The 15,633-nt window shown below is 47.3% G+C and overlaps 1 protein-coding gene across 3 annotated transcripts in view; it reads right to left on the bottom strand.

Moving 5' to 3' along the window:
• The window catches only part of FBXW4 (F-box and WD repeat domain containing 4), a 62,317-nt gene that overhangs the window by 1,473 nt on the left and 45,211 nt on the right, over positions 1 to 15,633 (bottom strand). For 2 of the 3 annotated variants that reach the window (XM_055795534.1, XM_005239028.4), the window contains one exon: positions 13,865 to 13,930. The exons of the other annotated variant lie outside the window; for it this stretch is intronic. In XM_055795534.1, the coding sequence (XP_055651509.1) occupies positions 13,865 to 13,930 (66 nt within the window). The remainder of the gene's footprint in view (positions 1 to 13,864; positions 13,931 to 15,633) is intronic. 3 annotated transcript variants of the gene reach the window in all.

Below are 15,633 nucleotides of genomic sequence, written 5' to 3'. Positions count from 1 at the left end.
ACATTAGGAGAAGAGTCACTCAGAGCACAGTGCCCTTCCAATTCAGCTGGCCAGAGCAGAGATGGCATCACAGAAGTCTCCTAGATCTCATTTCTGTGATTTAACAGAATGCAGAAAAGCCTGCACAGTTTTTCTCTCCCTCCCACAGATTCTCTTACTGGTTGGACCACTAACTTGTCATAGAGGGTGACCAGCAGGAGTCACAGCTGTAAGAGGAATAGCCAAGGAAGAGGCACAGCTGACCCTCAACAGAACAGGATCATTTTCTGTAGGAGAAGTGACCAGTACTCTGAAGAATGGGGGTCCATTTCCATGGGAAACAATTCTTAACGTAGTCAAACTCCAGATAACACGCAACAGCCACTTAACCTGGTCAATCCCATCCCATCCCAGACTCCCTCCTTCAAAATACTGCCCACTGGGCTGTTTCCCCACATCTTCAACACACAGCGTAGATCCACAGGCAAATCAGACTTTCCTGATCCAGTGTGCCATGGATGGTATTCTCAACCCACTCCAGTCACACCACATATTGCAAACACTGTATCTGGGGCTGAACATGTCAGGTCAAGAGCAACCAACCCAGGGCTGCTCGCCAGATCACTTTCCAGAGGCTAGCTTTTTTTTTTTAGGCTGCCTCCTCCTTTTTAATTCCTTGTTTGCTGTGAAAGAGCAAAAGCAAGATCTCCATGAAGCTCTAAGCCTGATGCTTTGTGGCCATATCACTCTGCTGCTTGTTCATGTGCAGAACCAGCAGCTCGCTAGGCGGATGGTGCCTGGTGACAGCCCACCCTGCCAGATTGCAAGGAGCTTGAGCCCCTTCCCTGGGCCCTATGAGAAATTGCATCAGGTACATGGCACAGCCCATCCTCAATATCACTGCACCTGCCCCTGCAGCCAGCAATAACCAGCCATGGCAGATTCTTGGGAACAGAGGGGACAATCTGCCCAGCCGCTTGAAATGGCCACCTATTGCAAACCCTCTTTTTCTTCCTCCTCCTCACACCCTCTAAATCAAAAATGCTGGACACAATAAACCTTGAAGCACCTGCTTTTCAAACCCTGCTGCACAGCCACCCCTCTCCAACAGGCTCTTGGTTCTCAGGACAATGAAGCGGTCCTGAAAGCCGACAGCATGGATCCCACAGTGGGGTCACTCCCAGCATCTCCCCCCATTATTTTGTTACTTTCTGCTCCTTGATCCAGCATCACACAGTTCTGAGGCACATCGCCAAATGCCTTAATTCTGTCTGTAATCTGGGCTAAAGCCCTTGTCGGGGGATAAAGACCACACAAAAGGAGAAATAGAGTCCCGGGAGATGTTAAAACAAGTAAACACCTTTGTGTCAGGAGAGAGAAATCGCTGATAAAGCAGATTAGCGCCTCGAGCCCTGGTGTCCCCAGATCAGAAGGCGAGCCCTGGCCGATCTTTGCAGCCAGCACGCTTCTATGATCACAGAGCTGGCGGCATGCTGGGGCCAGCCTGTTTCCCCACAGTCACTCTCCAAAGAGCAGATTATGTAGAATAACAATTTCTTTGTGGCTGTGTAATTCCCTCCGTGACCGTGGCTGTGGGCAGCTACATTGGCCCTTGATGCCAGGGCCCTAGCAACCATTTAGAGAGGCCAACCAGCCCTAGCAATGGCCCCCCCATGCAAACCTCTCGGACAAGCTTTAACATCAAGTGCATGAATTAATCCCCCCCAACATGAATCCAGGGGTGCTGGCTTATTGGACTTTGTGTTTCTCCAGGCAAGAGATCGAGGGGATTCCAGGCTTCAGCCCTTTGCAACCTTCTCACAATACGTTAACCCTTGGAAGGTTACTTGCAAACCAACCCAGCAGCAACTCTGCACCTGCGTGCAGGTTGAAAGGTTGAAGCATTTGCAGTCTGAGTGCTGGGAGGAATTGCTGCGGGGTTTGGCCAGGGCAGATGGGTCCTCAGCTCCACCATGGAGTAAGACATAGATGGGCATCTCTGAGCTCTGGCACTCCACTGCCCTTCCAAGCACACAGATCCCCTCCATCTGCTGTTCTGCAAAGCCAGCGGGACAGATGGACACACACACAACCCTTCTCGAGGCTTCCACAAAACCTTCTTCATTCCACAAGTTATCTGTGTGGCCTGGATTTGTAAGACATATAACAGAGGTATGAGGAGGAGTCAGCTGCTCTCCCAAATGAGAGCCCTCGAACTACCTGTGAGATTCATAAGAGGCTGCCCAACCTGAAGTCTTCTGCCAGCTGCTCAGGCAGGAGCAGGGAGTTACTCACAGGAGATGAGCTATCTCAGCAAGCCCAAAGCAGCATCAGCAGTTTGGACCCCTCTCTCCCCACTTCTACATACTATTGCTTTTTTTTTTTTTTTTTTTGGGGGGGGGGGGGGGGGGGGCGGAGCACATGGGTTTACAGGGTAGCCCCTGGGCTGGTACTCTGAGCACATAGCACTCCAGGAGAAGAAACCAGGACAGGCAGCTGCACATGGGCCACACAGCCCAGCAGCACACCTGGTGAATATCTCCTGGTAGCCAGCTGAAGCCTGTTTATGTTATTTCCCCCCCACCAATTTCCCTGCTAATACCCCTTTAACGTGTAAAGGACTAAGAGAGCTCAGTGAGAGAGGAGCACTGTGCTGAGAAAAGGTAGCATGATGCAGAAGCACATCCTTTACTCACTGGGATCAGCCCTCTTTCTCCTCTCAGGTACTTGAAATGGATTATAGCAGATGTCCTCTCAACCTCTCACCTCTAAACAAGCACCCATCATATCTGGAATAAGCCTGGCCACAGTAAGGCTCATCTTCCATTTCCCAGCCCAGACCTCAGTCTGCAGTGCTGCGAGATAGCAGCAATTTTTAATGGCAGCCTGGTGATGTCTCCAAGTGAAAGATTTCAGCATCAAAGGGACAGAGGAAACCACAGAGTCTGGATTCCTGCTTTCAGAGCTTCCTGTGCAGCACCCAACACCACCCAGGTGCCTTGCTCCCAGTGTTTCTCCCTGTCTTCACACCTCACTGCAGTGGTACCCAAGCATCCCAGCAGAGTCACACCTGTTTTCCTCCCTCCACTTCCCTTTCCAGTCTAGGCAACAAAAAATAAAGAAAAGAAAGGAAAAAAAAAAAGGGGGGGGGGGGGGGCGGGAGGGGCTGGGGAGCGGAGAAAGAATTAGCTTTTCTCTGTGGGCAGGAGAAGAGCACAGATACTTGCAAGTTACTGCAGCAAAGCAAACCTTGCTTTACTGGTTTGTTAATCAGCACACTTCTTCTGCCCCAAGAACAGGTCAGCCAAAGCAGCTTTCAACTGGGAGGAGGTCCAGCCCTGCATACAGCAGCAGTCCTTCAGCAGTTTACAGAAACAGCACATTAGTTGCTACAGTGAAGCACTTACTGACACAAGGGGAAACTCATTCTGTGCTGTGCTCTGGGCACACAAACCGAAAGACCTAAGTGTTCTGGCATGAGCACACTTAAATTGAAGAAGATGCAGAACACTTATTTCCCCCGTTTTGCAGCAGATGAAGGTGTCTCCGGACCAGCTACCACCATGCCAGGCTACCTCCATGTCCCTACAGCATACGCAGCCATGCCAAGCCCATGCTGGGAAGGGAACGCTGCCATCACAGACCTCTCTGTCTTGGGATCCTAAGTTAGTGCCCACCAATTGTCCGGTCTTTGTTATCCCAAATACTCCCTGCCCTCAAACCCTAGTCCACAACAGTTTCCACTTCCTAGGGAGAAAAACCCACAGCTAATCCTTAATAACCCATAAAGGATCAAGATAACCCACCAAGGGGCAACAGAAAAGCAGTAGATAACTGTCAGCAATGGGCTTTTTTCTAAAAACTTACATGGGCAGAAGATACCTACTCAACAAGGGACAGAAAGAGATATGATAGATACCTTGAACCTTGTTTCTCACTAGCTTACAGGGATCACCAGCACCAGCCAAATGCAACAGGGAACAGCCTTCTCCCTTCCTTTGTGGGCCCTTTTTCATCCTCTGCACGCAAACACCTTCCAAAAGCCAGGCAGCTGATCCTCAGCACTTCAGAGGCCAGGGTGCCCAGTCCTTGTTATGTGCTATGAAAGTTAGTCAGCAAGTGACTGTGAAGCCCAAGCAAGACCAAGCATGGAAGGTCCACACCACCTGCCCACCATGCCCTGGCCCTCCAACATTAGCAAGGAGAGGCTGTTTTGCTCCCAGGCCTTGTTTGGGCAAGCCAGGTAGTTAGCTGTGCAGATGGTGGGGCTTAGCTTTGCTGAACAGTCTGGGCCAGGCAGTGCTGGGGTTCAGTCCCAGTGCTGGGTCGCACCAACAGAAGCAACTCCACACCAGTGAAGCTCCGTGGAGCAGAATAACAAACACGACAGTCCAGGTTTCCTGGAAAGACCAGTCTAAAGTCAGAGCTCTCAGCTTCAGCACCTTAACCACAATCCACCTGGGCCAACACAGAACCTACAGGCACACAGGTAGGCCTCCAGTACTGACCATGAAACTCACAGATATTCCTAGTTTCTCCTACTTTTTCTTAAGCATCTAAGCAAATCAAAATCACATGGCAGTAATCCGGTACCAGCCTGCAAGGAACAGAGCTAGAGCAAATCCAGCAGCCCATTTCATCCCTAGCACAGGAAAGCTGCGCTAGCACCAGGCTCTGGACTCCTTGCTGACAGAACAAGATGTTTAAACAAAGTCCCTGTGCCTGGGAAACATATCAAACTGATGAGTCCAAAAATGAAAGGCATTCAGGCACTATAAAGAATCGTTTGATTCATCTCTATCAATTCCCATGTTCCTCAGAAAACAAGACTTTTAAAAATTACTTTTAAAATAAAACTATTTGGGGGGGGATTTCCACATTTCACTCTTTTCCTTCCATGCTGGAAATCTAGTCACGAGCACTGCTATTGTGATACCTCCAGAAGACAGGAGCCTTCTACCCTGGAAACAAAGTGAACTACCAAGGAATGGCAGAATCAAGCTGATTTCCTTAAGTTGTTTTTTTCCTTCTTAAAAACAGCTTAAGGCTCTATTGCTCCTCACTCCAGCAATATGGAGACAAAATAAGATCAGTCATGGCACAGCCCAGATGGTTAGTTTCCAGACAATTCATGGGATGCTGCTGTCACCAAGCTAGAGCCATATACAGCCTCCCAACCCACAGCGATTATTTGTGTGACCACAAAAGCTCAGGATTTCCCCAAGATCTGGCTGATAGCTGGAGTCCAAAAGAAGTCTCCACCTTGCTCCCTGTACCTGCCCATTTGCTGCAGGTCTTGGCCAGCTAGCTGTCTCCAGTACACATGAAATACCCTCCAAAAGCTGGCATGAAACAATACTCCCACCCTCAGTTTCTGGTGACCCAAATTCACTAGAACTGGTATTATACAAATATGCAAATTCTAGGAAATTGTTGAATTCAGAACATCTGCTGAAAACAGAGATGTGCAAAACCAAGGACATACTCATTTGCTCTCAAAACCTCATCTGTGAACCGGGATCATCCATTGAAGAGGAGAAGCCATTGCACATAAGCAAATGACTATTCAGAAACAGAGCAGAGTTCTAAACCAGTATTTTAGCCCCGTAGCTAGTTGTAACAAGCCAGGTGGGAAGCATATTAAGTTTTAAAAAAAGAAAGTGGAAAGAGCACCATTCAGTTCAAAACACTAGGATATTTGAGCTGAGTGTCAAACAGAAAGGAAACAAAAATCCATTCAAAAACAATTATCCAGAGTGCAGCATTTGCACAACTTCTGTCATCCAGTTTGGAGAGCACACCAAAACCGAGGGGAAGAGCTGAGCTGTCATTTCTTCAGGGTGCTTTGCAACAACAGCTGAGGCACCCAGGGGATGCAGCAGCTTTATACTAAGGGAAAGGCTTGGTCAAACATCATCTATAATGTACATAGGGAGAAGCACAGATCCTTGGCAAAGTCATTCTTCACAGAGTTATCCTACCCCAAGGTTACCCCTGTGCTTAACCAAGGCTACTAATTCCTGCATGGAGATGTGGGATTAGTTTGGGGAATTTTGAGGGAGCATGTCCATGTGAAATGGCTCAGAGATGGTGTTATAAGTGATTTTCAGGAGAAATGCCTCCTCAGTGCAGCTGAAGGGACTCAAGTCTGTATGGAGGAATGACACCAACGATAGTTTGAGATTGTGTCAGGTCAGGGGGGGAGACAGATGAGGGAGTTCTGCCTTCTTTTCTTCTGCTTTCTCTGAACTGGCCCACACACGCTTTAAATGGTCCAATAAAAAGATACAATTTCTTTACCTTTCCAGCTCTGGGACCCTGTGAGTTTTTGTTGTTCGGGTTCCCGTAAGGTTAAGTTCAGAGGATAAACTGACATGCTGGGCTATGGGAAAAAGCCAGTTTCTTCAAATAAAGCCACAACGGTGCAAAAGAGACCCTGCTGGGGCTTTTATTTGGGAAAACAAACAGAAATGGCACCAAGCCCTTCTGCTTTACGAACCAATTTAACTATAAAACCAATGTTCTCCCTCTCGGGGGTGAGGAGGGGAGAGAGACAAGACATGACAATAGTCCAAAACCTTGGGAGGGGGGAAGATAGGACAAAAAAGGTTGTCTGTCCCCTTTTATTTCTTGTTCATGGCTCCTTTTCTTAGCACACGTGTGTTCTTGTAAAAACGATTAGATTGCAATTTGTATAACATGGTGACCCCCAAATTCAGACATTTAACCCCTTTTCTCTGCAAAGAATGTCAAGAATGTCTTCTGTCTTTCTTTCCAACGGGAGGAGTAGGGGGGAATTCTCTCAAACTGTGATTTCTTGGGGGAATAGAAAAAGAGGGAGGTAAGGAAAAGAAGCAGGGAATTCTCAAAGCCTCTCGCCTTTCGCCCCACTTGTGTGGGAACAGGCGGCTGTATTGCTCCCTTTCTGGATGGAGCTCTGCAGGTCTCCTTTAGTGGAGAGACAAAAAAATTGAGAGTCCAAATCAAAACAAAGCCATCTGTTTAAATGAGCTACCGCTAGCCAGTGGCGGAGGGGGTTCCTCATTCACTCCTTCCCATTCTTCTCTCTTGCCTCTGTTGATTCTCTCTCAACCCAGGGAAAAATAAAGATTGCTTTTGCTTTGGCTCAGAGGGATGAAACCGATTGATGTGCCTGGAGTGTCCAACCCCCACCCACACTCTCCAATTGTTCAGGGCCTTGTAAAGTTGTCATAAATACGCCTGAACAGGAGTGCAAAGGCCACAGTGTGCCCTGGACATGCACACATCCAAAGGGCAGGAACTGGCCTCATGCTTATCTGTAGCGAGACAGGGCCAAGACTGCTGTATGGAGGAAAGCATTTAGGATAAACACCTGTATGTTCTTCCTCTTACAACTGTTTTACATTTAGGTTAAGATGTACCAGAGCCCTCTTAACAAAAGGAAGGGACAAGATGCTCAGCTTATGTGAGAGAGTTCAGAAAGGTGATGTCATCCCCCGCCCCCAGAAATCAGTGAAGAACCACGAGGCCTCAAACAGTTTTGAGAACACATGCATACCATGAGAAATACATTGCACAGACAAGACTGAAGCTACCCATTATAGCTAACAGACAGAGGTCTGAACACAACAAAGTCAACCAAAAAGGAACAGGAGACCACCACTTAAGAGGCTCCCTGCAGCAGCAAGCTTCCTCCAGCACTGGCTCAAACAGTGGGCCATAGGCCTTGTGTCCTGCCTCCAACAATGCCCAAGATCTCAGAACAAGGGAATCAAATCCTACAGTTCTGAACTGCAAAACTGGGGTAGAAATTTCCTTCTGGCCACGTGAAATGATTAATTCATGCCTGAAGGCAGGAGTCCTGTTTAAATCTAGTTTTGCTGCTCAAGTCACAAGTGGGATTGTCAGGTCTGTGAAGAAGGATCTGCTTTTCCCTTTGCCTAGATGTACATCTGAAGTCTCTCCATTCTGCCCACCTTACTGCAGAGGGATGGTTCCCGAGGACCAAATCAAAAAGCCAAAGACAGTCATTATGCCAAAGTGATTTAATATGCCAAGAAAGGGTTCACCTGAAGACAAGAATTCCCCTAGGACAGACCCCAGTCTGTCACTTCACCAACCTTTTTCCCTTTGAATTTCAGAAAGAAGGCAAGGCGTTTGTGTTCCTGATTAACCAAAGGACATATAAATAGGCATACCCAGAACAGATGTTTTAAAAAGAGTAACTAAAGCCATTTGTGGATGGGGTGGGGAAACAGCAGAGCAGAAAAACAAGCAAAAGAGCCTTGGGAAAAGAGAATCAGCAGCCATCTGAGGAAAGGCAACTACCCGTGGATCATCCCACTGCAGTTGGGTGGAGGCAGTAGAAAGCACACATTTGCATTCACTTACCTGATATAAAAGCACAGCCCAGAAAGCTATTTAGCTCACTGTTGGACAAGTTTTGGATTGGTTATTGTGAACTGTGTTCAGACAACACAGAGATGCTGAGAAAGAAAACCAGGCCTGAAAGAAGTAGGGAACCTCTTTCCCACAAAGCCTGAAGAGAGTCTCCTTGGCAAAAAAAAGAAAAGATACTTGGCATGATGAATCTATGGACAAGCAAGGCAGGAAAAGGGATTTTGCATCTACAGCATGGTATTATGATTCTTCAAGCCCCCAAATTCTGTGAAACTTATCAGTGCCAGGATATAATTTGCTATTGCTTGTCTATCCTGTTACCAGAGATATCGACCCACTTGCTGTGACTGGATAAATCCAGTTTAAATGCCTGAGTGAAACAGAGTCCCCACACTTCTTGAAGTCAGTCTCCTTTCAATCTAGTAGCTCCAGTTCTGAATCCATTTTCTCCCTTCACCCAACAAACTCCTTTTATTATTAAATTAGAGGGTCTTAAACTTGTTTAAACTTTGGAGTTCAAAACTCTGGAAAGAACTATCTTCTACAGAGCCTGCTTTAGAACACAATGCTAAGAAGTCTGCTTGTGTATCTTGGGCCAAACTTCTACATTAAAAGTTTTTGTTGAAAACGTTTAGCAAGCTTAATAACCAAGAACTAGACCTGCAGATTCTCATTTCATTTATCTACTTTCACACACACAAAATCTGAGTACAAGATGCAAAGCCAGACAAGACTGGATTTAAACAGGAATGCAACAGTAGAGCTAACCAGGGTGTCCAGTGCTATGTCAAATTACACTTACTGTTTAAAAACAGGCAGCCCAAGTTTTAAAGCTCTCCCTTCCTTATTGACAATTGCTCACATTCAGTCACTTAATTGCTTTAAAGAGCCACCAAAATGGATGCAGATCAACATACCCCAAAATTTGAAAGATAGCAAGCAATTCTTGCCCACCCCACTGCACAGACAGGTGTAACCTAGCAAGGGTGCCATGAAAGCACATACCAGAGATCCAAGCAGCAGCAAGTCAGCAAACTTCAGCTAGCTGCTTGTGATGGTAACGCTCATGCTGGCTCTCTGAAAGAGCACAATGCATAAGCACTACAAGGCAAATACGGATTATTAACCTGCTCAGCAGCTGCCTGGCTACCCTGAAAGACTCCTCCCCACCCTTCAGCTGAGGGTACCAGCCACACACCTGAATCTCCCTTCTCCTCCTCTCCCAAGCCACCCTCATGAATCCTCTACCTCCCACCTCCCCAAAACTTGCAGACATCAAAGGCACCTGCCTTGAACACCTGAAAAGCAGGGGGGCCTGACAGTCAAGAAATGCAACTCTGTATCTTCCCCTTCCATGCACTCTGTATTTCCCCCCCCCCCCCCCCCCCCCCAACCTCTTTGAAAAAGGTGGCAGAGATAAATGGAGAACAAAGAAACAAGAAAAAGCCACAGCTCTGGCCCACACCCTGCCTATTACTTAAGGGGGAAGGAACTCTTCCGAAAGAGGAGGAAAAAATGTGCTCAGACACAATGGCTCAAAAGGCCAGGCAGCAAACCGGGCCACTTTGTACTGCTAACAAGGGAAACCTAATTACAGGAAGAGGGCAAAGAGGGACAGATAAAAGGGATACAAAATTTCAACATCTGTTGCCATAAAGGGATAAGAAGTGGGGAAACGCAAAGTGTCAGTTTGGTGTCAGTGACGGCGTAAAGCCACTTTCAAAGGGCTCAGAAGAGGGAGAAAAACCGAACAAGAAATTAGAGGGTTCTTAAAAAAAAAACAACAAACAAACAAAACAAAAAAAAACCCCACTCTACCAAAAATGTTTTCAAAAGGGGGGAGGAGGTGGGCAAAGACTGGATATTTAAAAGATACAACATCAAGGGTGGATTGCAGGGCACAGCTAAGTTTGGCTTGGTTTTCACAACAGCTCTCGTGCCCCGAGTCTGTCACGTCGTGTTAGAGGAAAGGACAATGTAGGACTTGTGCATTCAAAGTGTTTACAGCATGAGAACTACCATGCCAGAGAGATGACTGGTCCACTTCAACACAGGGCAGGGCAGAATAGCTCCTAGAGTTGCTGCAAAGTGATCTCTCTAGTATCCTACCCTATGGAGAAGCATCCTTGAGGCAGGGGCATTTATCACCTAAAGACATGCAGACCACCACAACAGGCTGAGGAGCAACAGTTCTCCACAGGCAAATGACAAATGCTGGCCTTGGAGCTGTTCCTAGTGGTGTGTCATCCTCATCTCCCAAGGAATTTAAACTCCCAAAGGAGGCAGGAGGTGGGGAGAGAAAGAAAAAAACCCAACCACTATCTGAAGAACGTTTCCTTTTCTCTTGCTGGCCATTAACTGGCTGTTCTGTTGAGCCATGCACTAGCACTGGCAGATGAGACTGGAAGGTCTGAGCAGAGAAAGGCAAAAGGCAGCAGAGGTACCTGACCTGCAATAGAGGCAGCTACCATCATATCCCTCACTGGCACAGGGGAGCAAGGGGACTTGCAAGAGGCCAAAGGAATCAGGCAAGGCCTGATAATTGATGCCAGGCCACAGCTTAGCATCCAGTGTCCCATACTGCTAATCATTCCCCTTTCCTGTGCAGACCTCTAATCACCTAAGTTATTCACAGTGCCTCTCCACGCACACACACCTTGACCCTGAGTGGCAATAAGTACATAGCAACTTTCCCACATCTAAAAGCAATCAGATGGCACAACATAGCATCTGTGAGATGAGATATGTCCTCCAGAGGTGCAGCTAGTCAGCTTCAAAAGTGTAAGAAGAAAAAAAATCCTCCTTTATTACAGGAGAAAGGGCCAGGTGTAGCAGCAGCTGGAATTTCAGCCATCAGAGACAATGTCTTGGCATTACGCGGTCATTCCCCTGCTTTAGACTCCCCTTGACAATTGCTTGTTGCTGCCTGTTGCGGCTTTGATCCAATGCCATCATCTCAGCAGAGACAGAAATGAAAGACAGTTGTGGGGGTGGGATGCAGCAAGAGGCGTTTCTTTTCCCCACTAAAAATTTCCTCGCTGCCAAACCCAACCAAGCCCTTTTCAAAGCCCAGGACATATTTCCAGGTGAAGACATTATCCCCTTCCTCTTGGAAGGATGAGAATGGTTGCCCCAGGGTCAGGGAACAGCGAAGGTCATTAAATACGAAAACATACCATGACCAACAGCCACAAGCACCAGCCGAGGACTTATCTGGCCTGGAACTAAGATGATCAGTACACAAAAGCTTATTTAAGCTTTAAATCCTTTTTGTAGCATGTTCCAGCTCTCAGCCGTTGGGGAAAAAGACCACCTACCCCACGGAAAGAGAATGCCACAGAAAATGCTACAACGTTACTTACACACACACCCACGCAGGAGAAAAAAAACACCAGATGACTGAACAAACTGCTCTTTGACAGCGCTAAAGATCTAAGTGGTGGTAAGGATTCCTGCAGTTTTAAAGAACACATCCTAAGCATCACACTGCCCTGCCTCATGTTTTCTGACAGAGAAGCTGCCTGGATGCTGCTCTTAGAGATAATGTCCTTGCCATATTCAGCCTCTGCAGGTCAGACTCTGGCCCTCTGTGGCCACAAGGAAGGGGTAAGCAGCAAACTTGGGATGTCTGGTCCTGTCTGCCAGATGTTATCAGAGCACAGTGGGCACAGGAGGAGCTTTGCAGCCCTCCTGCAAAAGGATAGCTCTTAAGATTTTGAGTTTCCATGCCATGCTCCCACTTCTGAAGTCTGAGCAGAAAGACAAGCCTCAAAGGAAGAAAATAGCATTTCCCTACAAGACCACTTCTGGCAACCACCAGAGCCTTTGAAAATCAATACAAACCTCTTCTGGGAAGACCAGTTTATGGAGAAGTCAGGACCTGGAAGGACAGCTATGAATGATCACATCAAGCTTCATGTGCTAGTTTCCTGGCTCAGTCTCCTGCCCTGCATGCGCTGGTGAGACTCCCAGCTCACACACAGGTCCCTGGAGAGGAAAAGACCCAGTGGCATGGTGCATTCCAGCTGTGACAGGTGAAGAGGGAAGAATAAGTTTGACACTCCAGCCATTGCAACAGAAGCCCAGTGGCCTAGGTTGCTTTGGCTTTTTTATTTGCCTGTCACTCAGGCTTTGACGTTATTGAAAGATCAAACTCCGTTGTGCCTGTTCATTACCTTAATCCTATTTTCTACACAGCTTTATTATCTTTTCAGGCTTCCTTGGGAAAGGCTGTCAGAGAGGCTGAGGCAGGGGGGAAAGGGTTGCCTATCTCCTCACCCCTGTCAGATGCCTCTATTCAAGAACAGCCAGAAGACTTGATGGGCAGGGTATCACAGCACAGCCTGCATCCTTCTGGGATACTCCAAAAGAACCATTGGACTAGGTCACTGAGAAACATGCACCATAGCTGAGTGCACTGATGCTGTCTTTCCTGCTCTAGTTCGTCCTTTGGGGGATGCATCCTTTGCAAAGTCTTTATTTTTGTTACTTCAGAGAAAACCAAACTGGTTTATATTTGTATTTGAAGCAGCTGACTCCGACAACCTAAACTATTGATTAGAAGGCAATTGGCCTCAGACCAGACCTGCATCCACACCAATCCCCAGTCTTCCTCTACCTCCTTTCCCCAAATACAGCTCTGCTGACACCCCTCAGGCCCCTTCTACCAGTGCCTCCCTCTCTCCCCTCCCAGAGCCCACCAGCTCACCTCAGTCATGACAGCACTCCCCCTGATAATCTTTGCTGTGCCACTCCTACCCAGAGCATACCGGTCCTGGAAAGCTGAGCTGCTGTTCAATAATCCTGCCAAATATTTGTTATCTGTCCATTACTACACAAAGACCCCCAGGCTGAGAGTTTCAAATTTGTCAGCAGTTGAGTCCCACATCAGGATTTGAGCCCGACATTTCCCCAGTTGCTAAGGTCAGCGCCTTCACCAAATAGGAACTACTCAATGGCCCCAAATTAGAGGCCACAGCAATTAACCTCCTCGATGCTTATTAAGACAAAGAGAAGACAACATGCCTAAGTCACTTCCATAGATAACCTGTTGCTACCCCTCATCTCCCTGAGCTACCAGAAACACCAGCCAGGACAAGATGACTGTAGAGCCTGCACTTGCCTCTGGCTTCTGAGCACCACAGACAAGTGGGTGAATGGGAAGATGCAGATCACCTTCCTCACCCTTCTGGATTAGGCTGAAGCATCAACTGAGACAAATCAAAAGGAAGGTGTAATGGGAAGGAAACGGGAAGGCTGTGCCATCAACTGGAAAAGCTAGCACGCAAAGCTGAGCTGCTTCCTACTGAACTGGAACCACCCCACACACATACCTTGCCACACCAGTTTGTTTTGTCCCCCACTTCATCCCATATCTCATGTTTAAACATCCCTTGCCTACATGGACTAAAAGAATGATTTTATGGCATCTCCAGCATTGCATTTCTCATTTTTACTCACTTTCCTCATCAAGTCACTCCCCGTAACCTGGAAGCTCACTCACCTCTCAAGGTCCCAGATTCTCAGAGGTGAGGTGTGTCCACAGCAGGCTGTCCCAGTCACAAATGAGCTGTTTAAAAAAACCAAGCAAACAAAAAACCACTTACTAATCCTCATGTTCTGAGGAAATAGTGCATGAGCAAGACAGAGAAAACAGGCTACAAAGCAAACTCTGAATTCTGGTTCAAGACTATTTCAGCACCTTCCGCTGCATTTCACAAGGGGCAGGCAGTAGCAAAGTGAGAGGTGCTCCAGAGCTCTCAGTAGCTGAGCTTTCCAGATGCAGCAGGTCACAACTACAGAGAATTGGCAGGACACGAAGATGTATTTGCGTATGCAAAGGGAAAACCAAAACCAGAAGCAGCTGTAAATTGCAATTTTCAAAACAATTAGCACAGTACTCAGCACTCCTGTAAGCTACAGAAAGGTTCCATGGAAAATTCCCTGTTGCTTCCTACTTCATGTCGGCCTTCTTTGCTGGCAGCTTCTGAGTACAGTCATGATTTGGCTGCAGCAACACAGGCCTAATGAATCGCAGAATACAGGTCCCCAGTCCAGCCTGCTCAAAGCAGGGCCAGTTTCAAAACTGGATCATATTGCCCTCCCCAGTGCTCAAGCACTCTCTATTAGAGGCACCACAGCTCTCCTGCAGCAGTATCTGGCTCAGTTCACACTCTCCAGCAGGGTCCACTCCGAAGCTCTCTTTGGCAATACTATGTCTCTGCTGCACATGCTGGCTCCAGAGGTCGCCTGACAGCCACTGGCCTCAAACTAGTCGATAAAGACAGGGACAAATCCTTAAAAATCAAGCAACAGGAACACGGGTGCTGTGGCTCTCCACACCACACCGCTTGCTTTGTGCCAACTTCCTGTCCTCAGTCCAAATAAGAGAAAGCAGTTTATACACAGACTCCTAAGCTATAAATGACCTCTCACAAAGCCATATTTATTGCAGCTACCGAGAATAAAATGCCAAAACTATGTTTAAGTCATTGCAACAAGGATAGCACGAATGCAGGAAACTGAACGTGCTTTAAATAAAAGATGGGTCTATGCTTTGCCTAAACATCTTTTACAGCATGACATGGGGCTGGCAGCTGAAGGATGAAAGCTAAATAAGGAAACAATGTCATGTCTGTAAAAATAACATTTTTAGACATTCCTTTGATCCTCTACAACATTCTTCCTTTGGAAATCAGAAGGTGTCTCTAAGCCTCCACTGCACCAGGAAGGGATTCTTGCAGTGTCCTTGACTTCTGTCAGAAGCACTACTGCTGCTGTTTACAAGGCACCCGGCAGCAAAACTGTGAACACACACTCAACTCAAAGCCAGAGAAGAGCCTTGTGGAAGCAGGGCCAGAACTCAGGACTCCTTCTACTCTGATTTAGCTGAACAATTAAGTTTCTCCAAATCATAAGGCCAAAGCAGCACTGCCAATACACTCTGCACAAGAGGCAAGCAGATAACATGCTATCTCAAAGAGCTATGAGTATCAAGGAAGAGCTACAGCTACCAAGGCAATCTCTCTCTCTCTCTTGCTGGTTTTATACTCCCTACCCAAACTCACACACCTGGAGATGTTCACAAGTCCTGTGACCCCTGGCTGCCCTTCAGGGCTAGACAAGGCCTGCAGCACCAGAGCTATTTCAAAATCTCTCCAACCAGGTTGTCTTATATGCAAAATCCCAGGTTCATTAGCAGTGCACATGCAATTGGCACAATGCACCTGTAGCACAGGGCTCTTTGCACAGGTGCTGCAGGGTGCACACATT

Source organism: Falco peregrinus, chromosome 1 (assembly GCF_023634155.1).
Source record: "Falco peregrinus isolate bFalPer1 chromosome 1, bFalPer1.pri, whole genome shotgun sequence".
Lineage (NCBI taxonomy): Eukaryota > Metazoa > Chordata > Aves > Falconiformes > Falconidae > Falco > Falco peregrinus.
Note: the sequence above shows the minus strand (reverse complement) of the source record. Positions and strands in the feature narration are given on the sequence as shown.